Raw genomic sequence first — 24625 nt, forward strand, 5'->3', positions numbered from 1 at the left:
TGTTTCTCTGCTTCAGGGCTGGATCTAGCTGTGGGCAATAACCCACTCATTTAGAGATGCTTACACACCACCACAGGAGAAGGTATTGTCCCTGTGGAGGTTGCAGTGCTGCCTGGTGGAGATTGTGTAGCCCCCACAATTGTGTCACCTCAGCTTATTTTAATACAAGTTCTTGATTATTCTGTTTATTGATAGAGTAATTTCTGCTATAAAACGGTGAACGTAGAGAGAATCCTGTGCAGACTTTGGAATAGCAGTGATTTCTCTGATGGGGTTAAGATGGAATCCTCTGGGAGACTGTGAGAATTTTGTGTATCATTTTTATTGTTATGACATGAGCATAGCAAAGTCCACACTGTTTTGGGGTAAGTGAGGACCATCTAGAAACTGATGACTGGCTGTGAGTTGCTATCTAATCACCTTAGATGAACAACTTATCTCTACCTACCCTTAGGTATCCAGGTTATCTGTCTGAAGGTACCTGAGGTATTTTCTGCCCTTGTTGATGAAAAGGGGCAGAGGGACCTGGCAGAAGATGGGCACAAAGGCATTTCAATAAGCATAAGTTTATCCATGCCTTTGCCATCAGTCAGCACTGCCTCCTTTGTGCCAGTGAGCGCATGGACACCTTGTGGGATGAAATAGGAAATTTGTCTCCTAAATATTATTTATAACTTCACAAGTGCTGGATGGGATAGAGTTGGATTGGCTCAGGCTGGTTGAGGTTGCTTTCCTGGCTCCAGTACAGAGCTGGTGTGCAGAAGGCAAGGTTGCATTTTTGACAGACCTATGATGGTGGGTTTGAATGATGATGGGTTCAATCCCAGTAGTGTGACAGGCATGTGCTTTATCCATTCGTGGGAAAGGATGAGGAAGACAGCTTTTGCTAGGAGGCAGAGATAGATTTAAAGGTGTATTTAATAGCCCCTGTCTAAAAATTTGGACTGCTTCAAGGGATTGAATTGTCCTGTGTCCCTCTATCCTCAAGTGTCAGAGGGAGATGTATGGGGTGTAGAACATTCATGTCATTTTACTGGTTTGCTTTTACATGATCTTAAGGAAGTCAGACAGCTCAATAAAAGCTTTGAATAACACTGCCCATGTCCTCCTTGTTTGCCAGTCGCTCTCCTTTTCAATGAGGTGTGTAATCAAGCACTTTATTAAACAGCAGCTTATTAAAAAGTAATGTGCAGCTCAGCTGCAAGTGTGTGAAATAAGCAAATGCTGAACAAAACTGCTAAGTGCAGCACGTGCTGAACACCAGTGGTAGCTCTTGGGTGTAGTGGAGTCACCTCTTGCCAGTGCAGCTCTTCTCCCTCTCATGTGGTTGAATGAGGGTCGGAGGAATTGGAGGTGCCCTTCCCAGTGGAAATGTGCTGAAGGAGCGCGTTGGCTGATTCACTGCCTTGCCCCACCTCTCAGGTCACACAGGGAATCCACTGGTGGATGCACTTGCACAAGTTTGCTTCCTGGTGGCTCTCAGGATCACTGGTTGCTCAAATTCCTCCTGCTGCTGCTATTCTTGGTTCCTTCTAAAGCTTCTGTTCTTCCCTGAGCATTCCCTTATCCTACTCTTTCTCCTTCTTTACTCACTCCACTGTCACAGATACAATTCAGGGTGCAGGCTCAGCTTGCATTCAGAGTTATCATTTGTTTTCTGCAGCAGCAGGTCTCCAGCCTCTTTTCTTTTTCCATGCTGATTTTGAGCACTCACCACCCTCAGTCCAGCACAGACTGACAGTCTCAGAAAGGCCACGGGGAAAATAGCAGTGTGCTCTTTCTTGTATGCAGAGAAAGGTTTCTTGCCTTTAATGCTTCATGTCACAGTCAGGCCACAAGTCTGATACTTTTATCTACTTGGTATGCTTTTATTTCATCTCTCCACATTCTCCTCCTCAAAGAGGGAGAAAAGACTGAAGTGAATCAGTGATAACTGCAGCTGTTCCTGCTGGAACAGCCATAATGCTATATACCTCCAAGTACTTGACCACTTGTCACTATCAAGCTTCTTCAGCTTAAGGCCATAAAATAGGAATTAGCTAGTTTGAATTTTTTTAAGCCTTCTGTTTGCAGTGCAGTAATATGGTGGCTGGTTTGTAGAAGTACAGGGGTGGTCAAAATATTTACTGAAAGGTAAACTGAGATGTGCATTTGCATCTCATTAGTTACTGTGTGGTAGCTGCTTTGTGTGCGTGCTGTCAGCCTTTTGCCCTTAAATTCACTGTGAAGCAAACTGCCTTGTGCTGACAGGGCTAAGGCTGTGCAGGTCAGCAGCAGAGATGGGACACAAGGGAATGGAATTACAGTGCAGTAACTGGGTAGCTAAAAGATGGATGGTGCCCCTCTTGCAGTCCTGAGCTATGGTCTGCAAGGCTGGGATTGAATGTTTCAAGGAACAGAGCTCTGAGCAATGTCTGTGATAGATTCCCTCCATCCTGGTGTGTGCTGGTGTTCACAGGCTTTCCTCTTCAAGGGAAATGTGATTCCTGTCCCTGCTCTGGTAGAGGTGTGTCAGTATTGGCACTGGCATGGCTTAGCCTGTATTGTTTCGCTGGGTGGGGTGGGGGAAAGGGGAGAGGAGATAAAACAGGGTAATTGGATTCAGGGACGATTGTGCTGCTGTGGTGAGTTTTACTGGATGAAGCAGCTTGTTGCGATAGGTGTTTGTTTCAGCTGCTGTCTGCAGGTGTGACTTGGCTAGATAAGGATGGTCTATCACCTTGATGATTTCATTGTTTGATTTGGCTGGACTGGGTGGAGAATGTAGCTGCATTGTTTGGGACTAGCTTTGTAGGTTGGTTTTGTGAAGTGCATTGCATGGCAGCACATTGCTACATTATTAAGGTGAAGCTGCAGGAGATAATAGTTGGAGAATGTTGGAGGGAAGAGAATCTGCACAGGCTTTCACAATGCATAACTAGTTGAGCCTCCAGCTCCTGGGTTTCTGTCAGGAGATCTGGTCAGCAGAATGCATTGGGATTACACAGAAGAATTTTGGTAGTGATTGCAGTTTGCAGTTGTACTTTAACTGCAAGGCTGTCTATGCTGTGTAAATAGCTGAGAGTGCTCTGAGGTAGCACGCTGGCCCTGACAGTGTGAGTGCTGTCTGGATTCACACTGTCTTGCAGCCTCTACAGTTTTCACAGCGGGTGAGGGAGAAGCTGGCAGGTCACTGCTGGTTTTTTTGCTAACCTCAAATTTAGCAGTAAGCTGCTCTTCAGAGCCTGTGTTTCCTTGTATTGCTGAACGTTCAGGCACTTAAACTTGCTTTGGATTCCCTTCCTCCTGGAGGGTATGCAGTGATGTGAAGTAGGAGCTGCCAGAGCAGTAGATAGTGCTTCCTCCTTCTAAAACCTGCCTGGTTTTCCCCTAGATATGATTGCCTGGCTTTTCCTGATATTTGATGTTTCTGTTTATACATTGGCTGGCTGTGGAGGAGGTTGCATATATGAAGCACAAGGGTTTGGCAGGAGTTGCTGGGCACATTGTGAGGGGAAGGTGAGCCTTTGAAGAGAGGTGGGTGCAGAGAAGGGAACATGACATGCCCAAGCTTTGTGCCAGCTTCTCTAAGCACAGATGAGCTCATGGGAATCCAGCTGGCTAAACTTGGGAGTTTATTTCCCTATTTCCCCTCCATGGGCAGCATGGATCTTCAGAGTCTTCCAGTCTGATGGTGGCTTCTTGGGTGCTGATAAATCTTTCCAGGCTGAGCAGAGGCTTCCCCTTGGTGGTTCAGAGCAGCTTTTGATTTCCGTGCTTCTGTGGCTGAATGCATGGAAGGGGTGTACAGCTTATCTGTGAGTTCTTTTTGGTGAAACCCTTTCTCTCCTTTTTCCAGGTGACTGTTTTTTGTGAGACAAGTGGTTTGCAACTCATGGCCTCCACGATGAGTACTGCAGTGTCGTGACACCAGGGGTCTTGGTAAGCTGCTTGTTGGAAAAACAAACATCTACAATATCTCCACGAATGCAGATCCATCTCTTTTGTCTATGCAGTTAAAGTTTGAGTTAATTTAAAGCCATCCAAATTGTAGGCTGCAAACAAGTGGGGTGGGGCTACATTTTCACCTGTTCTCACCTCCTCTTCTGAGCTTGTAATGATAGTGATGCAGTTACATGATCAACCACATCAGGGGGAAAATCCAGCTGAATAGAAATTTCGGTTGTTCTCCTTGGGTTAGTTCCCATTCAGATCTTTGCCCGATATGGTGAAAATGAGTAGCTAGCTGAACCATCCCATTTCTCTGCAACCTTTGCCTACCATACCTTAAAGCCATCCTGAAAATACAGCCTTGGATGTAGCTTTGCAAAATGTCTTGAAAAGTGGTTTGACCATTCACTGTCACTGACCCTACCTCTAATTTTAAAGCAATGATACAGGCTTTGCTATGGTAGGCAGACTCCAGCTGCAGAAATACATTTCTCTAGAGCTTTTCCATTATTGAACCCTAGATTCCCAGGCATATGTGTGTTAGAAGTGCATTGAGAAAAATCATGAGACATTCCATTTCACATTATAAAAGATGGTACATTCCCCGTGTGCAGAAATAAGAAGCTGAGGAAGTTGAGTTGCTGTTGTTCCTCCAATGAATATATTGATGTATCCTTTATAGCTCTCTCTGGTAAGAATAAATTTAAACTGAGATTGGAAAACACTGTTCCCTTGCACAGCACATCACTTTAATATATATGGAAGATGTGTATATAGAATAATAACGTTAAAAAATTGGAGGGTTCTCCTTCCCCCCCCCCCCGGGTGAAGTACTTGAAAGTTTGGTGATGTCAGGAATCCCATGATCCCATGTAGCCAGTTGATTGTGATTCTTCATGTTTTCTCATTGCACTGTGCAAGACTGGGACCCTTGAGATAATCTTGTAATAAAAGGTAACATAATGCATAAATATCCAAATGGAAAATCTGAGGATTAAGCAACCAGAGTACTTAAGTTCATCATGCAGGCATCTACGTCCTGCTGTAAGCATCAAGCTCTGCTCACTATTGTGCTGTTACTCCTGTTCTCATTTCTTTTAACCTGGAATTCACTGTATTTTCAGTCACACCTTCACCTTTAGTGAGGGTGCAGAAGTTTCACAGAGTTCCACTGGCTTTTACAGATGTGTCAATCTCTTGGAAAGCAGAGTTGGGTGCTGTTGATAATGTTACAGTTTTCTTTAATGAAACAGACATAGGAGCCAAATTTGCGTGCAAAGATGATACAATTTAGATATGTGTGAAGAGATTCTGTCTCCTCTTTACTGTATCTGTATAGAACCAGCTGTAATTGCAACATGATAGTAGGAGCAATAGGGATAGGGTAACTCCAACATTGTTGCCAAAATCAGTGGTATAACCAGCCAATAGCCCCAGAGAGGCATGTGGGTGCTCTGGAGTGTGTGGCTCAGGCTGGAGTTCATCTGATTATGCCTGATAAGAGGCCTTTAAAATGAGACATTTGCTGCAGAAACGTTCCCCACATTAATAGGTTCATGCAGCACAGTGGAGGTGAGAACAGGCAGTAGGATGACTTCTCTGACTCATTAAGGAGATGTGGGATAGGGAGGAGAATTTTTGTAGGTGATGCAGAACTTCACACAGCTACTGCAGTGTGGATCATGATAAAGTAGAGCAGCACAAAGTCACTAACGTGTGCAACAGCACAACTTCACAACTGTACCAATCTGGGGAACTGAAAAACCGTGGTGCTTAGTACTACCAGTTGCTGGTAACTCTGTTTGGCCAGAGGTGATCATAGAGTGCCCATGTCTTTTAATCCTCTGGTGTCATCAGCACATGAGCCAATTTTTTGTTTTGAAATGCAGTTTGAACAGTAGTTTCTTCATAAAATTCAAGACACTCCCATCCTAATAAGATTTATATTGTTTCATTTGGTATATGTGGGAAGAAACTACTTCTTTGGTGCTGAGAAGGAATATTGGGAATATTTACATTTGAATAATATTTAACTAGCAGTGCTTAATACATAAACAATAAATCTTGGTTAGATTCTAAATTAAGTGGATTTGCATCTGAGTAGGTGAGATGAACAGGAGAGATTTTGTTGAAACATAAACAAGACAGAAATTTGTTCCAAAATAATTTAGCCCAGAGCATGTAAATAGTAATGTTCAATAGTTTCCACCTCCAGAAACAGCTTTATGTGCCTTACTGCCTACGTCATGCGTATTGTTTCTTAGAAAGAAGCTGAAAAAGCAGCTGCTTTTTTTGTGCCCATTTTTTTAAAGCCTCAATAATGTGTGGTGTGTTGCTGAGCAAATTTAGCTGGGTACTACTCCAGTGCTTTTTTGACCTTTCTAATAGATATGATGAGTGACTAACCCCTCATGCTTTCAGAGTAATCTTACAGAGCAGTAACTTACAGGTGGTCAGGAAGGCATTTTATTTTATTTTTCTCCCTTTGTGTAACGCTTAGCACACATCATTGAACATGTGTCTGGGTATATTGGACCAAAGAGACAAAAGATTTAAGCAGAGTTTATGTTCTTAAGAAATATCAGATTATGGCCATTCACAGGGGAATTTTGGATAGCTTAGTCATGTTGGGGATTTGTACTTTTGGCTTCCTGCTGACTTTTGAAGTGTCTTTAATGTAGTGTTCAGATCCAAGGTGCTTCCCTGTTTTGTTGACTCCAGAATGATTTGCTTTGGACAAAGGGAAGATGGCCTCACTGCCTGTAAACTCAATGGCCAGCCTGGGCTGCCTCTGGTCTGAAATACACATCTGTCTTCTTGGGAATGGGGGAAGAAGTGCCATGCATAACTTCACAGCAGACACATCTGCTTAGGAAGTTCCTCATTGGTTTTCTGTTCTCTCCTTGTGGGGTGCTTTGCAGTGTGCCCTGGAGATGCGAGACTTCCCCTGGGCAGCAGGAGGCACGCATCTAGAGAATGCTGGAGCTGCAGGAGGGAAGTGCCCAGTGCAAAAGCAGCGAGGAGCAAAGAGGAAAAAGGCAAGCAGGCAGCCAGCACTGAGAGGAGCGGGTGGCAGGAAGCGCTTCGACGCTGCCTCTGGCGGCACACGCTCCCCAGAGGAACTTGACGAGAGCCCATCTGCGTGTGTGTGAGACTGTGAGCTCAGGATTTCTGTCAATGCATTCCAGTAACCCCAAAGTGAGGAACTCCCCGTCAGGCAACACACAGAGGTAAGGAGAAGAGCCTGCAGTCAGCTGCTGTGGGTTGGTGCACGTTGCCGTCCCTGCTCTGCTGCTGGATTAGCCCAGGGACTGTGGCAGTGTGGCTTCCTGGTCCCTCTGTGCTCCCATCAGCCTGCTGAGTACCTGAGCAGTGGCTGCACAGTGCTGGTGGTCTCCATGTTTGCAAGGCTCAGGATGAGCTGAAAGCTGTAAACCCAGGAGGCATGGGTTTTCTGTTCCTTGTGCTCTCCTCCCTTCTACCAGGTGCCTGGATAGGCAGCAGGAGAATAAACCTGCTGTTTCTACCTTGGTTTTTTTTTCCCTTTCCTCCTCTTCTAATTATCTGTTTCCTGAGAGACAGCCGGACATCAGAAGGTCTCTCTGTACTTTCACACAAAATGCTTTCTCCATATTATTGGCTTGAACAGCCTGGAGAACTGATCAGCTGAGCACTGAGATCCTCTGCATTAGTCGTCTGCCAGTGCAGCTGGGCAGCATTTCTTCTCCACTAATTTGGAAAGGGAAAAATCTGAAAGCAAAGCAGTGTCCAGGGACTTAGAATGGTTCTGATTGACAGCATTCTCGAGTTTGAGTTTTTACTCCTAGAGGTCATCTGTAGCTTAACAGTGTTTCAGAGGGAATGCTTCTGAGTCAGATGTCTGTCCAGAGGAGGGAACAGCTTGTGTGAGTCCCACAGTGAGGATGCTAGGAGGAGGATGCCTGTTGGAAGTGATAGTGATGATGCTAAAACACAATGCAGAAGATCCAGTAGCAATGGAGGGTGAGGAGGGAAGGGGTGCCTAATACCTGCAGAGGAGCAAAAGAGTTTTAGGATGCAATTTGCTGGATGGAAGAGGAATGAAAGACTCTGAGTCTCCTTTGGCAAACTGAGGAGGATTCATCTGCCCCATTTTGCAGGAGTGTGCTTGGAGATGGTATCCTTCACTTTCCTGATTCAGGGGCAGGTTGTAGCTGGTTTAATTGTTTTCACGGTCAGAGGTTTGTGTTTCTCTGGCAGCTCGCCCCGGTGGATGACGAATGCTGCAGCAATGCTGGGTTTTCCTTGTGCTCCCTGTAGAACTGGATAGGGAGGTGCAAGGGATGGGTTGGGGGGGGTCTGCTGATGAGAGCTGCAGTGTAGTTGGGGTCCAGGAGAATGGTGAGGGCAACTTTATAGTGCCTTGTTTGTTTACTCTGAGCTGGTCTTGGTGTGAGGTGCTTCTCTGTGCACATAGAAACCGTTGTCTTTATTGACAGAAGTGCCAGAGGTGGGTCCTCATGTGACAGCAGTTTCTGGGATCTGGCAGGTCTGTGGTTTGCCCTGGTGCCTTCTTGAGCAATGAGATTCCATCTTGGATAATAACCCTTTCAGGGCATGTTCAAAAAAGCACCTGCATGACTCTAAGCTTGCAGGCATTTTTTATTTGTCAGCAATTGTCTTAGCTTGTAAAGGCGACAGTGGTTGTTTCTGCTTCACTCTAATCTGTTCCTACAGGGCTGAATGAATCAATGGTGTGATTTGTCACTTTTTCCTTTTCTTTCTTTTTTTTTTCTCTCTCCCCAGTAGCCCCAAATCAAAGCAGGAGGTGATGGTCCGTCCCCCTACAGTGATGTCCCCGTCTGGCAACCCTCAGCTGGATTCCAAATTTTCCAACCAAGGCAAACAAGGGGGCTCCACCAGCCAATCCCAGCCCTCTCCCTGTGACCCCAAAAGTGGAGGTCACACCCCCAAAGTGCTCCCGGGCCCGGGTGGGAGTATGGGGCTGAAGAATGGGGCTGGAAATGGTGCCAAGGGGAAGGGGAAGAGAGAGAGGAGCATTTCAGCAGACTCCTTTGAACAGAGGGAAGCTGGGACTCCTAATGATGACCCAGAAATCAAAGGTACGTGTGCTAGGGTTCATGTGCAAGTGCAGACAATCAATCTGAGTCCTCTATGAGATGGAGAATTGCTCTGCAAGTATTAGTGAGACATTTTGTTTGTCTGGGGTTCTCAAAGTTCCAGCCAGTGAAATCTAAAGGTCTTGAAAGCAGGCAAAGAGGAGAGGTTGTCATAGCTGGCATTGGTAAATGTCTTGTTCACGCTCGGTTAGAGCCCAGAACTGACTCTGGTGGGAAAGTTCCTTTGTAACTCTTAAACTCCCCCAGAGGATTTATAAGTACAAATGCAACCTGTTGGTCTCCTTCTGGCCTTTGGCCTTTCAGGAACTGTTCTGTTGTAACTGGGCTTTTAACAATATGCAGGTCTGTTTTGTCAGCATAGATACATAACCCATAGCACCCTGACTGGTAACACAAGCCAGAGAGCTGGGATTTCTGTTCCTGGCTCCAGCATTGCCTCTGTGAGGCAGTGCAAAACCTGACCACATGTTCACTTGTCCATCTTTGCTAGGTCACCTAGCTAAGGTGGATGAGCAAAAGAAAAATTCAGGTTTTGCAGGAGTGTTTTCCTGAGGCAGATATATTTATGTTTGTTCCTACATAAAAGTGTAGTTTTCCTGCTTTTTTATGTGGTCATTAGAGAATTCAAAGAGATCGATTGTGAGAACTGCCACTTTCGTTGGAAAGGAACACAAGAGGAGCTTTCTCCCAGTGTTGCTTGAAGTACACCAAGGCTTTAGAGGAAACACATGTGGTGTAATAGAAGAATTGCCTTCAGTGATGCTTGAGGAAGAAGCAGGAAATTTCAGCAGAGAAAAAGCTCTGATCATTTTCCAGAATTGATTTGCAAAGAGATCCCAAAATAGTGATTCCCTTCTTTTCCCCTTTGTCCCTTTCCAGACTGCAATTCTGCTGATCATGTGAAGTCCCAGGAGTCTCAGCACACACCACACTCCATGACTCCTTCAAATGCTTCAGCCCCAAGGTCTTCCACACCTTCCCATGGTCTGACTGCCACTTTGGAGCCAGCAAGTGGGCAGAAGACTCCATCCAAAGTGGTTTACGTCTTTTCTACTGAGATGGCCAACAAGTAAGTAGGTAGCTGCTTGAATGTCTTCTGAGAGCAGGAATTGCATTTGTGCTCATCTTTTAAGAGATTATCAAGGGCACTTTCTGCATCAAGTAGCAAAAAGTCCTTACTTGTTTTGGGGATGCTGAAGAGGTTGGAGTGGACCATATCCCTGCCTTCTTTGCTCTGAGAAGTAATTGTTTCATTCTCTGAGGTATGGGTATATAATTTTTTTTGGCAAATAGTGGTGGATATTGTTTTGCAATCCATGCAATGAATAGAAGCCAGGATGGCTTAAACTGAGACATGAACCCTGAATGCTGATAAGTTTGTAGACGTAAGCATTTTTCTTTTGCTACTCATCTAGAGTGAAATATATGTGGCTAAATCTTTCTCCCTTTTGCTAGCTGAAAGATAGAAAGGAGGCCAGTTAAGAAAAATTGATTCTTGGTTTCAACTGGATGTGTGCATCTGCCTGTCTGTCTTTGCAGGGCTGCAGAAGCTGTGCTGAAGGGACAGGTGGAAACCATCGTGTCCTTTCATATCCAGAACATCTCAAACAGCAAGGCGGAACGAAACACTGTACCCTTGGTAGGGAATACCTGCATGGGGGTGAGGAGGGGAAATTCTAAATGTGCCTGTGTGTGGTTCAGAGAGATGGATGATTATTTACACTCTGAAATAAGTTTTAGCAAGACAGACAGTTGTCATTCAGACTGTCTGCAAATAAATGTCTTGGGTCATCCAAAGAAGAGTTAGAGTCTTGCAATATTTTGGTAGTGTATTTCCAACCTGTAGGTCATGCAGAACTAGCACAGACAAAAGGGGTCCCTGCAGTAATGCCTTGAGCAAAGTAGGTTTGTGCATTGCCAAGAGGCTGCTGTGTAATTGCTGCATGAAGGCAAATTCTGGGCTGGTGAGATTGAGATTGGGTGTTTTGTTTGCACTGCTGATTATGTGGCATGGCTGGAAGAAGAGCAAGTGACTGAGTGTGGCTTTCTCTTGCAGAATCCTCAGATCACTGCACTTCGGACTGAACCCAAGGCCCTGCCACAGCCCCAGCCCCCCGCTGCCCAGGACCAGAACCCTCCCCAGAACGCCAAAATGCAGCCGACTCCGCCCGTGTCAGCGCCAGTATCCAAACCCACCGGCCCCCCATGTCCCATAGATCAGGACAGTCCCAGTGTGGAAAGCAAAGTGATGTCTGTGGGCAGCCCTGCCAACTCTACCCCGTTGCAGACAGAAGGATTTGGGCAGAGTTCAACCCCCAATAATCGAGCGGTTAGCCCAGTTTCCCAAGGTAGCAATAGCTCTGCTGCAGACCCCAAAGGCCCTCCCCAGCAGGGGTCTGGTGGGGACCCATCCAGTTTGGGTGAGAACCCCGATGGACTGTCCCAGGAGCAGCTGGAGCACCGGGAACGCTCGTTGCAGACCCTGAGGGACATCCAGCGCATGCTCTTCCCTGATGAGAAGGAGTTTGCAGGAGGGCAGAGTGGGGGGCCACCCCCAAATGCTGGGGTGCTAGATGGTCCCCAAAAGAAACCTGAAGGGCCGATACAGGCTATGATGGCTCAATCCCAAAGTTTAGGCAAAGGGTCGGGGTCTCGGACAGATGGAGGGGCTCCGTTTGGCCCTCAAGGACACAGGGACATGCCTTTTTCCCCAGATGAAATGGGGCCACCACCAATGAACTCCCAGTCAGGAGCCATAGGCCCAGACCACCTGGACCACATGACTCCTGAGCAGGTGGCCTGGCTCAAGCTGCAGCAGGAGTTTTATGAGGAGAAGAGAAGGAAGCAAGAGCAGGTGGTTGTGCAGCAGTGTTCCCTGCAGGACATGATGGTCCACCAGCACGGGCCTCGTGGGGTGGTCCGAGGTCCTCCCCCTCCCTACCAGATGACCCCTGGTGAGGGCTGGGGACCTGGGGGTCCAGAGCCCTTCCCTGAAGGCATGAACATGTCCCACTCTCTGCCCCCCAGGGGCATGGCCCCTCATCCCAACGTGCCCGGGAGCCAGATGCGCCTGCCTGGTTTTGCAGGAATGATGAATCCTGACATGGAAGGCCCCAATGTCCCAAATCCCGCCTCACGGCCCGGGCTTTCAGGAGTTAGTTGGCCAGATGATGTGCCAAAAATCCCAGATGGGCGAAACTTCCCTCCTGGTCAGGGTGTCTTCAGTGGCCCTGGCCGAGGGGAACGGTTCCCCAATCCGCAGGGCCTGCCTGAAGAGCTCTATCAGCAGCAGCTGGCTGAGAAACAGATGGGCCTTCCTCCTGGTCTGAACATGGAAGGCATCAGGCCCGGCATGGAGATCAACAGAATGATGCCCTCCCAGAGACACATGGAGCCTGGGAACAACCCCATCTTCCCTCGCATGCCGGTAGAAGGACCGATGAGCCCGTCGAGGGGGGACTTCCCAAAAGGAATGCCCCCACAAATGGCTTCTAGCAGGGAGCTGGAGTTTGGGATGGGCCCTGGCAGCATGAAGGGGGACATGGGCATGAATGTCAGCATGGGCTCCAACCCACCCCTGGTCCCTCAGAAGCTGAGGGAGGCAGGAGTCGGGCCGGAAGAGATGATGAAGCTGCGCCCCGGCGTGTCGGAGATGCTCTCCTCTCAGCAGAAGATGGTGCCGCTGCCGTTTGGGGAGCACCCGCAGCAGGAGTATGGCATGGGTCCCAGGCCTTTCCTTCCCATGTCTCAGGGCCCGGGAGTCGGCCTGCGGAATCTCAGAGAACAGATGGGGCCTGACCAAAGGACTAACAACCGGCTCAGCCACATGCCGCCACTACCTCTCAATCCCACCAGTAACCCGAATAGCCTCAACACTGCTCCCCCTGCACAGCGCAGCCTCGGCCGCAAGCCCTTGGATATCTCTGCGGCTGGCCAGGTGCACTCGCCGGGAATCAACCCCCTCAAGTCCCCCACCATGCGCCAGGTCCAGTCTCCCATGATGGGGTCTCCCTCGGGGAACCTCAAGTCCCCTCAGACGCCCTCCCAGCTGGCAGGAATGCTCGCGGGCCCCACTGCCGTAGCTGCTGCTGCCTCCATTAAATCCCCCCCTGTCTTGGGGTCTGCTGCTGCCTCTCCTGTCCACCTCAAGTCTCCGTCTCTCCCCGCACCTTCTCCTGGATGGACTTCATCTCCAAAGCCTCCTTTGCAGAGCCCTGGCATTCCCCCGAACCACAAGGCGTCTCTAACCATGTCTTCTCCAGCCATGCTGGGGAACGTGGAGTCGGGTGAGTGCTGCCTCTGCTAGCCAGACTTGGTGCTTTGGTTCGTGTTGGGTCATCCAAGATGTGCAGCAAAGGGAGGGAGGAGGGCTCCTGCAGCAGGTTAAGAGCTGGATGGCCCTTTCCCTATTTGAGGGGGGCTGTGCTGAGGGTTTGGTGGGTGAGGGCTTCTCCTCTTCCTGTTGTATTTGTGGGTTTGCACCCTGCCTCCCATGTGTTGAGCTCAGGGCTGATCACTCTGAGGATGTAAAAGCAAAAGGATGGGGTTAAGAGGTGTGAAAAGATATGGAGAATTGATGGGGGAAATCTCTCCTTGGAAGGGTCTTGTGATGTTCTTCCATAGCTCATAGTCATTGTATCTCAATGGAGAAGATCCTCTTGATGTTATTAAAGCACTGTGGTATAAAAGGTTCCTACAAAAACATGCAGAGCACTTAACCAGCTGTGTATCTAGACACAGTCAGGAATGGTTGGTCATTGGTAGGTTTACATTGCAGACAGGAAGTTGTGATTCAGTTACTCAGACTTCAAGCTTTTTGGAGTGATCTAACCACTGCTGTACATAACATTTGGTTACATGCTGAGCCGTGCTGTGCCCGGGACTTCGGGGTCCCGCTGCTAGCACACCTCTGCACTCACCTTCTCAAAGCTCACCCGCCCTTCAGTCCAGGCTTCCAGAGCAGCCTGGGCTGGGCAGCCTTCCCGCCCGGGAAATTCTCCTGGCTGGGAAAGTGGAGCCCTTTGCCCACGTTGCCCTCTAGTGCTGCCGCGGGTAACGGCGGGGACCGGGACCGGGACGTGCCTGTGGGGTCGGCGGCTCGGGAGGGCACCAAAGTGCTTCAGTCTGTGCCTTACTTAGTGCTTAATGAATGCTTTGACATGCAGCTCTTCCAAACCATGGATCTTTTGGCATTGCAGTTTTTTTGTATTCTCTATTCTCATTTCCTCTTTTGGTTGGGAGGGGCTGAGGAACGTGCAGTGAATTTTCAGTGAGAGTGCAGCTTCAGTTTAGCGTCTGCACATTGGTCTGGGTGGTGTAAAATTCATCAGTGAAGAACAAAGGAGATTGGAAGTATAGTTAAGTTATTTCTAGTTTTGTGAGAGGAAAGGATGACATTAAGCTAATAGGTGCAGAGAATCTTTCTTTCACTGGAATAAGCAGCTAATATCTCTATATATGAAACAAGAAATGCAATGTAAACAGGGAGTTTTACTTGTAGCTCCTGATGCAGCTTGTCACAAATGTGCTTGCATGTCTCAGCATAATATCTGCTACAGCTTGCCTTGTGCTGCCTGTGTCTTTTTTCATTTTAGGTTTTGGTTTTTATAGTTAGCTCTGGTACCTAAGTCTGTCTTCAGTGTATGAAAATTGAATAGTAAGATTTTCAGACTAAACTGGTAATTCTTCATGTGGATTTGTGGAGGCTCAAGGTAGTTCTAGTTAGAAACGTTATGCAGTAGAATAACAGATTAATCAACTTGACCAATAGGCTTATTTTTCTGGTTACCTTTCATAATCATTGACTGTATTAGTCATGTCAAGTCTTGCAATAAGAAAGATTCCTAGGTTTTGAGATTTCTAAGGGAAAAGAGTTTGATTTAAGGAAAACAGTAAGAAGGAGAAAAATTTAAAATAATTCTCTTTTTCTTTTCTTTTTTTTCCTAAGGTGGTCCACCTCCTTCCACAGTCAGCCAGTCTGCTCCTGCGACTCTCCCTGGAAATCTTCCCTCTAGCAGTCCTTACACAATGCCTCCAGAGCCAACCCTGTCCCAGAATCCCCTCTCCATTATGATGTCCAGGATGTCCAAATTTGCCATGCCCAGCTCTACGCCGCTCTATCATGATGCCATCAAAACTGTGGCCAGCTCGGATGACGACTCCCCTCCAGCGCGCTCCCCAAACTTGCCACCTATGAACAGTGTACCAGGTAAGAAAATCAAAGGCACATAAGCACAAGGCATCAGGGTGATTTCATGGAAATCTCATCAAATGAAGACAGTGAGATGGGAAAAAACTTGAGGAATATGTAGCCATGGGTTGTTTTTGAGGAAACATTTACAGTTCTCTGAGATGGAAATTCTCCTTGCAACTGTTTTTTTCTGTCCAGAAAGTGTGCCATCTTCAGAAGGTGTCTAACATGGAAAGCACTTGTGTGTGGGAGAGATTGTCCCTCAGGCAGACTGGAATTGTTTGTGTGAATGAAGGCTGCTCATGGGATTAAGGGTCGGACCTACAATGTGTTATCCAGAGGAGACTTTACCTCTCCTGTCTTGAGGCAGTGCCATAGAAGCTTCACTGTTTTTGAGGGGCTTGTTTGGACACTGAATCATCAAAAACATAAAAGTAGGCTGTAGCACCTCCACCCTATTGAATTAATATTGAAAAAGGGGATGAGTGGATGTTTCAAGAGAGTGGCAATTGGTAATGAATTCTTGATGAGTTTACCTGTAGCTTTGCAGTGTGTTTCACACAGTAATGGCAGAATATATCTGGGGAAATCTGGCTAATTGCATAAGTTCATGATGGTAACTCATTAACCTCATTGATCAGTGCCTCTTAGTCTTATGAAGGTTACCTGACTTATCACTGCTGAGTTTTGAAAGGAGTTCTGGTCGCTTCCCAGTGGACAAGTGTCCATATGCTGATAATCGGTCACAGACATGTTTGCTACTGCCTGTGTCATCCAGACTGCCAGGGAGGTAGTAAAAGTATGGTTTGGATTGAAATCCTACTTATGGAGCAGGCTTTTGTCACTGATAGGGCAGTGACAAGCTTAGGGAAGTAGCTGTTTGAGTGGCATCGAATTTCTGGTCAAACTAACAATTTTCAAAGCCACTGCTGATGGTTTTTCACTAGCACTGTTTTTTTTGTGTGTGTGCAGACTTGGTAACCTTGCAGAAAGCTCTCTGACGGCTTTATTGATTATTGCTGGTTGTTGTCTAAATGTGATTCCTTGTTTCTTCCCTAGGAATGGGCATTAATTCTCAGAATCCTCGAATTTCAGGTCCAAACCCAGTGGGTCCAATGCCAACCCTTAGCCCAATGGGAATGACCCAGCCTCTTTCCCATAACAACCAGATGCCCTCTCCAAATGCTATGGGACCCAATATACCTCCTCACGGGGTCCCCGTGGGACCTGGCCTGATGTCACACAACCCAATGATGGGGCATGGCTCCCAGGAGTCTCCAATGGTACCTCAAGGACGCCTGGGCTTCCCACAGGGGTTCGCTCCCGTACAGTCCCCTCCACAGCAGGTGCCATTTCCACACAACGGGCCCAGCGGTGGACAGGGCAACTTCCCAGCAGGAATGGGCTTCCACGGAGAAGGACCTCTGGGGCGTCCTACCAACCTGCCCCAAAGTTCGACAGATCCAGCACTTTGCAAGACTGGAGGCCCTGGCGGTCCAGAATCCTTCACTGTTCTCGGAAACAACATGCCTTCGGTTTTCACCGATCCAGAGCTGCAGGAGGTGATCCGTCCCGGAGCCACGGGAATACCCGAGTTTGACCTGTCCAGGATTATCCCGTCCGAGAAGCCCAGCCAGACACTACAGTATTTCCCTCGCGGGGAGGTGCCGGGCCGCAAGCAGCCGCAGGGTCCCGGGCCTGGCTTCTCCCACATGCAGGGGATGATAGGAGAGCAGACCCCGAGGATGGGACTAACATTGCCCGGCATGGGGGGCCCCGGGCCGGTGGGAACTCCGGATATCCCCCTGGGCACGGCTCCGTCCATGCCCGGTCACAACCCGATGAGGCCGCCGGCCTTCCTGCAGCAGGGCATGATGGGGCCGCACCACCGCATGATGTCACCAGCACAGCCCGCCATGCCCGGCCAGCCCGCGCTCATGAGCAACCCCGTGGCCGCCGTGGGCATGATCCCGGGCAAGGACCGAGCCCCCGCCGGGCTCTACAGCCACCCGGGCCCCGTGGGGTCGCCCGGCATGATGATGTCGATGCAGGGCATGATGGGACCCCAACAAAACATCATGATTCCCCCCCAGATGAGGCCCCGAGGTATGGCTGCTGATGTTGGCATGGGAGGATTTAGCCAAGGCCCTGGAAACCCAGGGAACATGATGTTTTAAGCTGCTACCATAAGACTGGATGTTCTGATCCTTGTCAAGATGAGATTCCAAGTCCTGAGGGCTTTTTTGGGAGCTTCAGGAGTACAGTTTGGCCATGCAATAGGTGAAAAGAGACCAGAGGATGCTTTGGGAAATCTCGAATGTATGGAATTACCTGAAAAAAAAAAAAAATTCATTTTAACAGGTTGTTTTTTTTTTAAGATTTATTTTTTAAAAATTATTTTTGTGGACTTGGGTATCCCGTGACGGCACCTGCTTTGAGAATCTGTAGCTGTATTTTGAGAATTGCCATTTGTCACAAGTTGCACCATTCTCTGTATGTTTACGTCCTTCGGACTGGCTTCTCCCAGGACTCTCGGTTATTTTTGGGGTTTTTTGTGTACTGTACTATATTGTAAAAGGGATTTTAGCAGAGACTTTAGTCTTTGGGGTGAGAGGAGAATGGGATTCTAGGCTGTTTACTTTAGGTGGAGAATCCATCTTCAGAACTTCGGACTATTTTCCTTCAACTCCAATGTATAGAAAAACCAAACTACGACCTCAGAGCAGAGTATTAATGAAAAGCACAAAAAGGAACTTAAGTTCAGTGAGGGGAATCTTTTAAAAGAAATAAATAATAAGTTAAGGACATATTTTTCAAATTATGGCGTGCTGTCCAGCACCTTCTGTCTCTCCCTCCCACTCTTTATTAAATAGGCTTCTCTCTCTCTCCGTCCCCTTCTGTCTCCTCCTATGGCAGCTGCAATACATTGTGTTATTTTGGGGAGTAAATCTAGGAGAGCCTCTCCTCACGTGGGGACTCTTCCCACTTTTAGGAAGGGGCTGGACTTGGACACTGTTACATCCTACAGTAGTCTCTCTCACTGTTTCCTATTCTCCTTTTCTTAGAAACCCCAAGTGATTTTATTAATGTGGGAGTGGAACAGACACTAAAAGTTATCCAGGATTTTTTTTTGTGGTTATTTTTTTTTCCTCCCCAGCGTAAAACGTTCTGTGTAACCTCCATTAAATTTGGTACAAAACCACTCGCCAGGGCTGTGGTGTCAGAAAAATAAAATATATTGTTTCTTACAAAAATGAACTGTCTCCTTTATCCAGTCCAGTTGTTTCTGTCTAGATCAATCAGCTGGCCAGATGCTCTTCCTTGTGATCACAGCCAGTCTAGAGGCCAGGTGGGCTAAATTTTGACAGCTCCTAAAAGTCTGGTCAATAGGCAGCTGTGTTCTCCTTTTGAGGCAATTCTGTTAACTTAATCCTGACCTGAGCTTGTTTTCCCTTGGAGTGAGGTCTTATTTCAGAGCACCCCAGGAACTATACTTACAGACTTGCTCAATTTGTTGAGGGTCAAGGAACAGATGGAACTTTGTCTCCGTCACTTCCTCCTGGAGAGTGTTTGCAGCACTGCAAGGTGCACGGGTTTGAGCTCCCCCTGAGCAGCAGTGTCAGTCTGCCCAGGCACTGGGATTGTGTCCCTCTCTGGGCACTCTGGGTTGGGTCAGGTCTCTGACTGCCAGCACTGAGAGCCTGAGATGCTGGGGAAGGATGAACTTTAATAACAAAGGTGAGAGAGAAATTGTCAGTGAGCAGATTTTTATCAAGAAAGCCCTGCTGAGTAAATTGTTGCTTTGCCACAGTTCTCATTGCTTCCTAATCCCCTGTCTTTTCAAACTTGCCTTTTGAGAGGATTTCAGCAAGGAGGTTTTATGGTCCTGCTTATGAGGAGTGAAAGGATGGATGACAAAACATGGATTGGGAGTTGAGCCCTGCTCCTGGAGAATACCAGCATGAGCCAGATATGGATCTGTAGGCCAGAGTGTGGGCTCTGTGGCTGGCTATTCTCTGGTCCCCCAGCACTGTATATGGAGTGGGTAATCTGTTCTTCCTTCCACACACTGCTACTTAAAACTATTTCAATGAGTAGTTTCTTCAGAGGGCTGGCCATTAGTGTGAATATTCACGTGGAGAATCAGTATTTTTAACATGCTTGTGTGTGAGAATTTTTTAGAGTTAACTGATCCTTAACAGGTGGAAAAAGAATTCCTCTTGGTGGCTGTTTTACTAAACTTTTGTTGCTGGTGTTATAAAATGAGTGAAGCCATGCAATGTTGGAGGCACGCAAGCCTCAGAGCCTTCTGTTGTCTGCTTCCAAATTCACCTTTGTGCTGTCATGCAAATTTACGATGATTTTGGGTGAGAATTACTATTTTGACAAAGTGTAGGATGTCTGTTGTGGTGCTTCCCTCTGACAAGACAGGCAGCGTGAAGCACGGGCTTGTCAAGATTTTGGAAAGAGATGACAATGACACAGTAAGTGTTATTTCTGTAGAGTGGAATTACCTCTTCTTTAAGCGGTTGCACAGCTCCCTTTTGAGGACCTTGCATGGGAATTGTTACAATGCAACCTTTTTAAGTGTTGCCACTTCTGCCATCACTCCTGACTGTTTTTACCATGTTGAACAAAGCAAAGTTCTTGATCGACATAGAAATGAACAGAAGGTTTTGGGATTTTTTTAAACTGTCGTAGGGCCTCCTATGCCTGTTAAGGTTTTGAATAGCAAAGGATTTGAGGTGGCTGTGACTTATTCTAGGAAAATTAGCAAAGGAAATTCACTGTTTCAAAGCCACTGAACAGTGAGAGGATACATTTTAAACATACTGTATAATTAAAGTTCCTTCTGTGTCTAATTTATAATGCTGGCATTTGGTATCTTAATAAGATTTTTCCTACAGAAAGTGCAGAAGATGTGGATTCTCCTGAGTCCACATAGGTGCACTCGACTTCAGTGTTTGCACCAGCAGATGAACAAGAGTTGCTAAGGTCTTAACTGGCTCCAGTTGTGAAAATGACTGTGTAGATGTATGTAGATGAACTTTGTTTTGCTCTGATTCCATTTCTTCCCTTTTTGCTTTGCAAATGGAAAAGCTTTCTAGCTGTCAGCCTTGTGGATTCACCTGAGGATCTCTAAGTCAGGATCTGTTCTCTCCTGCTTATCAATAGTAACTGTGACTCAGCTTTGGTAGTCATGGTACAGTTGAAGATGGAAAGTGGGTTGCCATTTTTAGTTTTCTTCCCTCCCCCTCCCATTTTTTTTTTAAGCTTTCAAATCATCCTCCTCCACCTTTGTTTGAAAGAATGAAATAGACTTTATTCATACATGCTTGGCTGCTCTTCCTCTCTAGTAACATGGGAGGAAACAGTCTGCTGTTCAAATTATCTCATCCCAGATGGCTGCGCAGCCGGAGTGTGGAGAGACTTAAAAGGTAAACCCAGCAGATGGTGAACTTCTGAAACGCCAAGTAATGTGCCTGCTAAATCAAAAGTTTAAAATATTTGAAATCTGTTTGTTTTAAATTAGTAGACTTGCACTCAGGTCATCTGTGAAGTACACGGGCAGTTTTAAGCGCCATCCAAATAAACTGGAGATTCGTACCTGTATCATGGACCAGCCAATCTGCCAAAGAAGATGACAGCAAGGAGCCAGCCTTAGAAGTTTAGTCCTGACATCTTTGGGGTGTCTAATGGGTCACATTTTGGAAGACAGACCTATGTGTGGAGATCTGATCTGCATCAGTCTTGGTTGGGATTTGAATGCTGGCAGTGCTTCTGGTACAACACATGTGTCCTGATTGAGAGTAGATGTGGGTGCCCAAATCTTTCTGAGGGTAAGTTGAAATGCCCCATTTTTTGTTCCCCCAGTGTCAGGACTGTTATAAATAGGGGATATGCAGGGCTTAATTTTGAGGTGCTTTGTGTGCTCTCTGCTGTGCTGGTTTTCACTCGGGTGGCAGGACAGGCTACATTTTATTGGTGGTGTGTGGTGGTGTTCACAGGGATCCCAGGATGAGGGAAGAGATGGGAGTCTTGACTCCATGTTTCAGAAGGCTGATTTATTATTTTATTATATATTATATTAAGAGAAAATTGTATATTAAAACTATACTAAAAGAATAGAAGAAAGGATTTCATCAGAAAGGAAGGAAAGGAAAAAGAATAATAAAATCTTGTGATTGCTCACAGCCTCGACACAGGTGGCTGTCACTGGTCATCAGGTAAAAACAATTTCACATGCTGGGTAAACAATTCTCCAAATCACATTCCAAAGTAGCAAAACATGGAGAAGCTGAAGCTTCTCAGATTCTCAGGAGAAAAGATCCTAATGAAAGGATTTTTCAGAAAATGTCTGACAGTGGTGTCCTTCTTCAGTCATGATGGTGAATGGTTTCCTTGTGCAGCCTTACCAGGCTGCTGGCTGAAACATGTTCCCTAATGTGACACTTCTGGAGGAAAAATGATCCATGTTTGATATAGGCCTGTATTTACTAAAATGTACTTTACTTTGTTAGTTGGTAGTAATTTTTAACCTAAAATAGTTAATGACACAGAAAAAAAGTGATGCTGTTTTGTTTGGGATACTGGGAAATTGTTGATTTCTGAGAATTTTTATTCCACATTCTCAGGAATGCCTCAGCTCTTCCATGCTGTGTTTGCAATACAGTAGCTCCCACTTAGCTGTGTCTTTTGGTATTAAAACTTTTCCACTGTCCAACCAATCCTCTTCTGAAATGATCATTTACACTAGTTGTGGTCAGAAATAACTCCTCCTTCATCCTGTGGGCTACAACTACCATGGAAGAGATGGACCATTGCCTGGCCCAACCACTTTGACACTGAGGGCAAAGGTAAGGCTAGAACAGGGCAGAGGCGGCACTGCAGAAACCCTGCAAGAGACAGTGAAGTAAGCTGTTCCCAGTGGTGCCTTCCTCCAAGCCACTGGCCTGCTTTTCTCAGGTCTTCTGCTGTTACTGAAATTAGTGTTACCCTGCCTAGAGTGATAGGAGGATCTTAATTGTGTAAAAGCAGTGCCCTCTTGAGCAACTTGTGCTTCTGAGTGCTCTGGCTTGTGGCTGTGTTGCAACTTTTTACCTTGCTGCTGGTCAGTTTTGTTGGGGATGCTCCTAGTTATTATTTAAGAATAGGTATGTGAATTCCCCTTTGGTATGGCCAAAGTTCCTGATGCCTTTTTCCAAGCAGTTCATGCCTCACAAATAACTTGCAATTGTAGACCTAGTATTTTCGTCACTGTTCCCTAAATACTTGAAACTGTGTATAAGAGGGAGCTTGATTAGAGCAGAACACACTGTTCTTAAGAAGGGGTAGGCATTGATTTTTATGTAGTGGCATTATGGTTTCAGGCTGTACAAAAACTTGATGGAAAATAACAGTGTTGTGTTTGCTTTTTTGACAGCCTCTAATAGCAGTTCAGTGACACCTCCAGCAATGTATTTAGCATTCAAATTATTCTGTTCGCTGTGCGTGGTGTCAACATGCAATTGTGGTGGGGGCAGGCTAATGAAAGGGTAGGGGTAAATCCAGCCCATTCTTCTTAGGGAAAAGGTGCTCTAGTGCCTCCATCACATACCTGTCAATGGCTTACATTAAGTGATTTTTTCACTAAGTGAGAAGAGGTAACACAGAACCTAAATTGCAGGGCCATTTTAATAAATGGTCCCCCTGTTTTAACCTCTGCCAATCCCAAGGGATGTAGGGACCACGTTTTATTTACTTCTGTAAAAGCGGAGATCTTTTTCAATGAAATAGTCAGTGAGATGGAGTGCGCCCTCAGCAGGTTTGCAGAGGACACAAAGTCAAGTGGTGCCGTTGACGCAAGAGAAGGACCTGGACAAACTTGAGAAGTGAGACTGTGAGAACCTAGTGAGGTTCAACAAGTCCCAGTACATGGTGCTGCACCTGGCTCAGGGCAATCCCACACATGAGACCAGCCTAGGAGAAGTCATTGAGAGCAGCCCTGTGGAGAAGCACTTGGGAATTGTGGTGGATGAAAAGCTGGACATGAGCCAGCACTGTGTGCTTGCACCCCAAAAAGCCAACCATGTTCTGGGCTGCATCCAAAGCCTTGTGGATAGCAGGTCAAGAAGGGGATTCTGCCCCTCTGCTCTGGTGAGACCCCACTGCAGTGCTGCATCCAGCTCTGGGGCACCCAGCACAAGAAAGATTTGGACCTGTACAGATCAGTTCAGAGGAGGCCACAAAGATTATCAGAGAACTAGATAACTTCTGTTTTGAAAACAGGCTGAGAGAGTTGGAGCTGCTAAGCCTGGAAAAGAGAAGGCTCCAGAAGGACTTTAGAGCAGCCTAATGGGGGACTTACAAGAAATAGAGAGTGACTTTTTGCATGGGCAGACAGTGATAGGAAAAGGGAGAACAGTTTTAAACTAAAGAGGAGAGATTTAGGTTAAATTCTTTATTGTGAGAGTGGTAAGGCACTGGCACAGATTGCTCAGAGAAGCTATGGATGCTCCATCCCTGAAAGTGTTTAAGACCAGGTAGGATGGAACTTTGAGCTGCTCAAGTGGATGGCATCCCTGCCCATGGCAGGGGGTTGGGACTATATGATCTTTAAGGTCCCTTCCAACCCAAACCATTCTGGTTTTATGACTTTGGCAACATTGTGATTCTTACAGGAAAAGCTGTCATCTCAGCCAGAAGTAGTGCTGTTGGTTAGTGCTGTATTCCTATTTCAGCAAGGGCAAAATAGGTCACTGCTGCCCAAAGCTGAAGTCGATAGCAGCTCCCCAGACTTCCTTGTTTAAAGCACATTGAGCAGAGTTCACCAAGATTGTGTGTTCTTGTACTTGGCCCACTGTGGTTGTTCTGCATGTTCATGGCAGAATTTCCATAATTAGAGGAGTGCAGGGAAGAGGTTGTTTGGAGGCTTGCTGTCCCTTTGGAGATGTTTCCTGTGCACGAAAATGCCCTCAAGAAGATGGGGTAGCTAAATGCTGTGCAATTAGGGAGGCTCATCTATCTGCAGAAAGCAACCCTCCAAAATGCCAAAAGAAAGGGAAAGGCACAATGGCTTCTGCAGTTTACCAAACATAAAATCAATGTTATGTCAAAGCTTTCGAGGCTGGTAGCACAGAGCAAGCTGGGCTTCATCCCACAGTCCCAGCATATGAGGAAGAGGCATGTTTTGTCAATATTCCTGATACAGATGGGCAATTTTAAATGGTCTGTTCTCACCCTCGCTGTTTTCAGCCTCTCCCTGCTTTTGTGTGGTCACCTCAGAAGTAAACTCGAGCCATTCTGTCACGTGGCTTCTTTCAGCCTGCTGCTAACAGTGTAAAGTGACACTGTGCCACCCTGTGTCTGGTAGGAAAATGTCCCCTCATCTAAAATACATTTGCAA

The 24625-nt window shown here is 46.6% G+C and overlaps 1 protein-coding gene across 1 annotated transcript in view; it reads left to right on the forward strand.

The window, feature by feature from the left end:
* BCL9 (BCL9 transcription coactivator) overlaps positions 1-18494 on the forward strand; it is a 31251-nt gene extending 12757 nt beyond the window's left edge. Inside the window, exons 2-9 of the mRNA XM_059466951.1 lie at positions 3839-3921; positions 6852-7160; positions 8716-9032; positions 9930-10119; positions 10590-10689; positions 11107-13336; positions 14998-15258; positions 16300-18494. Coding sequence (XP_059322934.1) covers positions 7108-7160; positions 8716-9032; positions 9930-10119; positions 10590-10689; positions 11107-13336; positions 14998-15258; positions 16300-17417 — 4269 coding nt within the window. The 5' untranslated portion in view covers positions 3839-3921; positions 6852-7107 and the 3' untranslated portion in view covers positions 17418-18494. The remainder of the gene's footprint in view (positions 1-3838; positions 3922-6851; positions 7161-8715; positions 9033-9929; positions 10120-10589; positions 10690-11106; positions 13337-14997; positions 15259-16299) is intronic.
* Positions 18495-24625: the final 6131 nt, after the last annotated feature.

This window comes from Ammospiza nelsoni, chromosome 2 (assembly GCF_027579445.1).
Source record: "Ammospiza nelsoni isolate bAmmNel1 chromosome 2, bAmmNel1.pri, whole genome shotgun sequence".
Classification (NCBI taxonomy): domain Eukaryota; kingdom Metazoa; phylum Chordata; class Aves; order Passeriformes; family Passerellidae; genus Ammospiza; species Ammospiza nelsoni.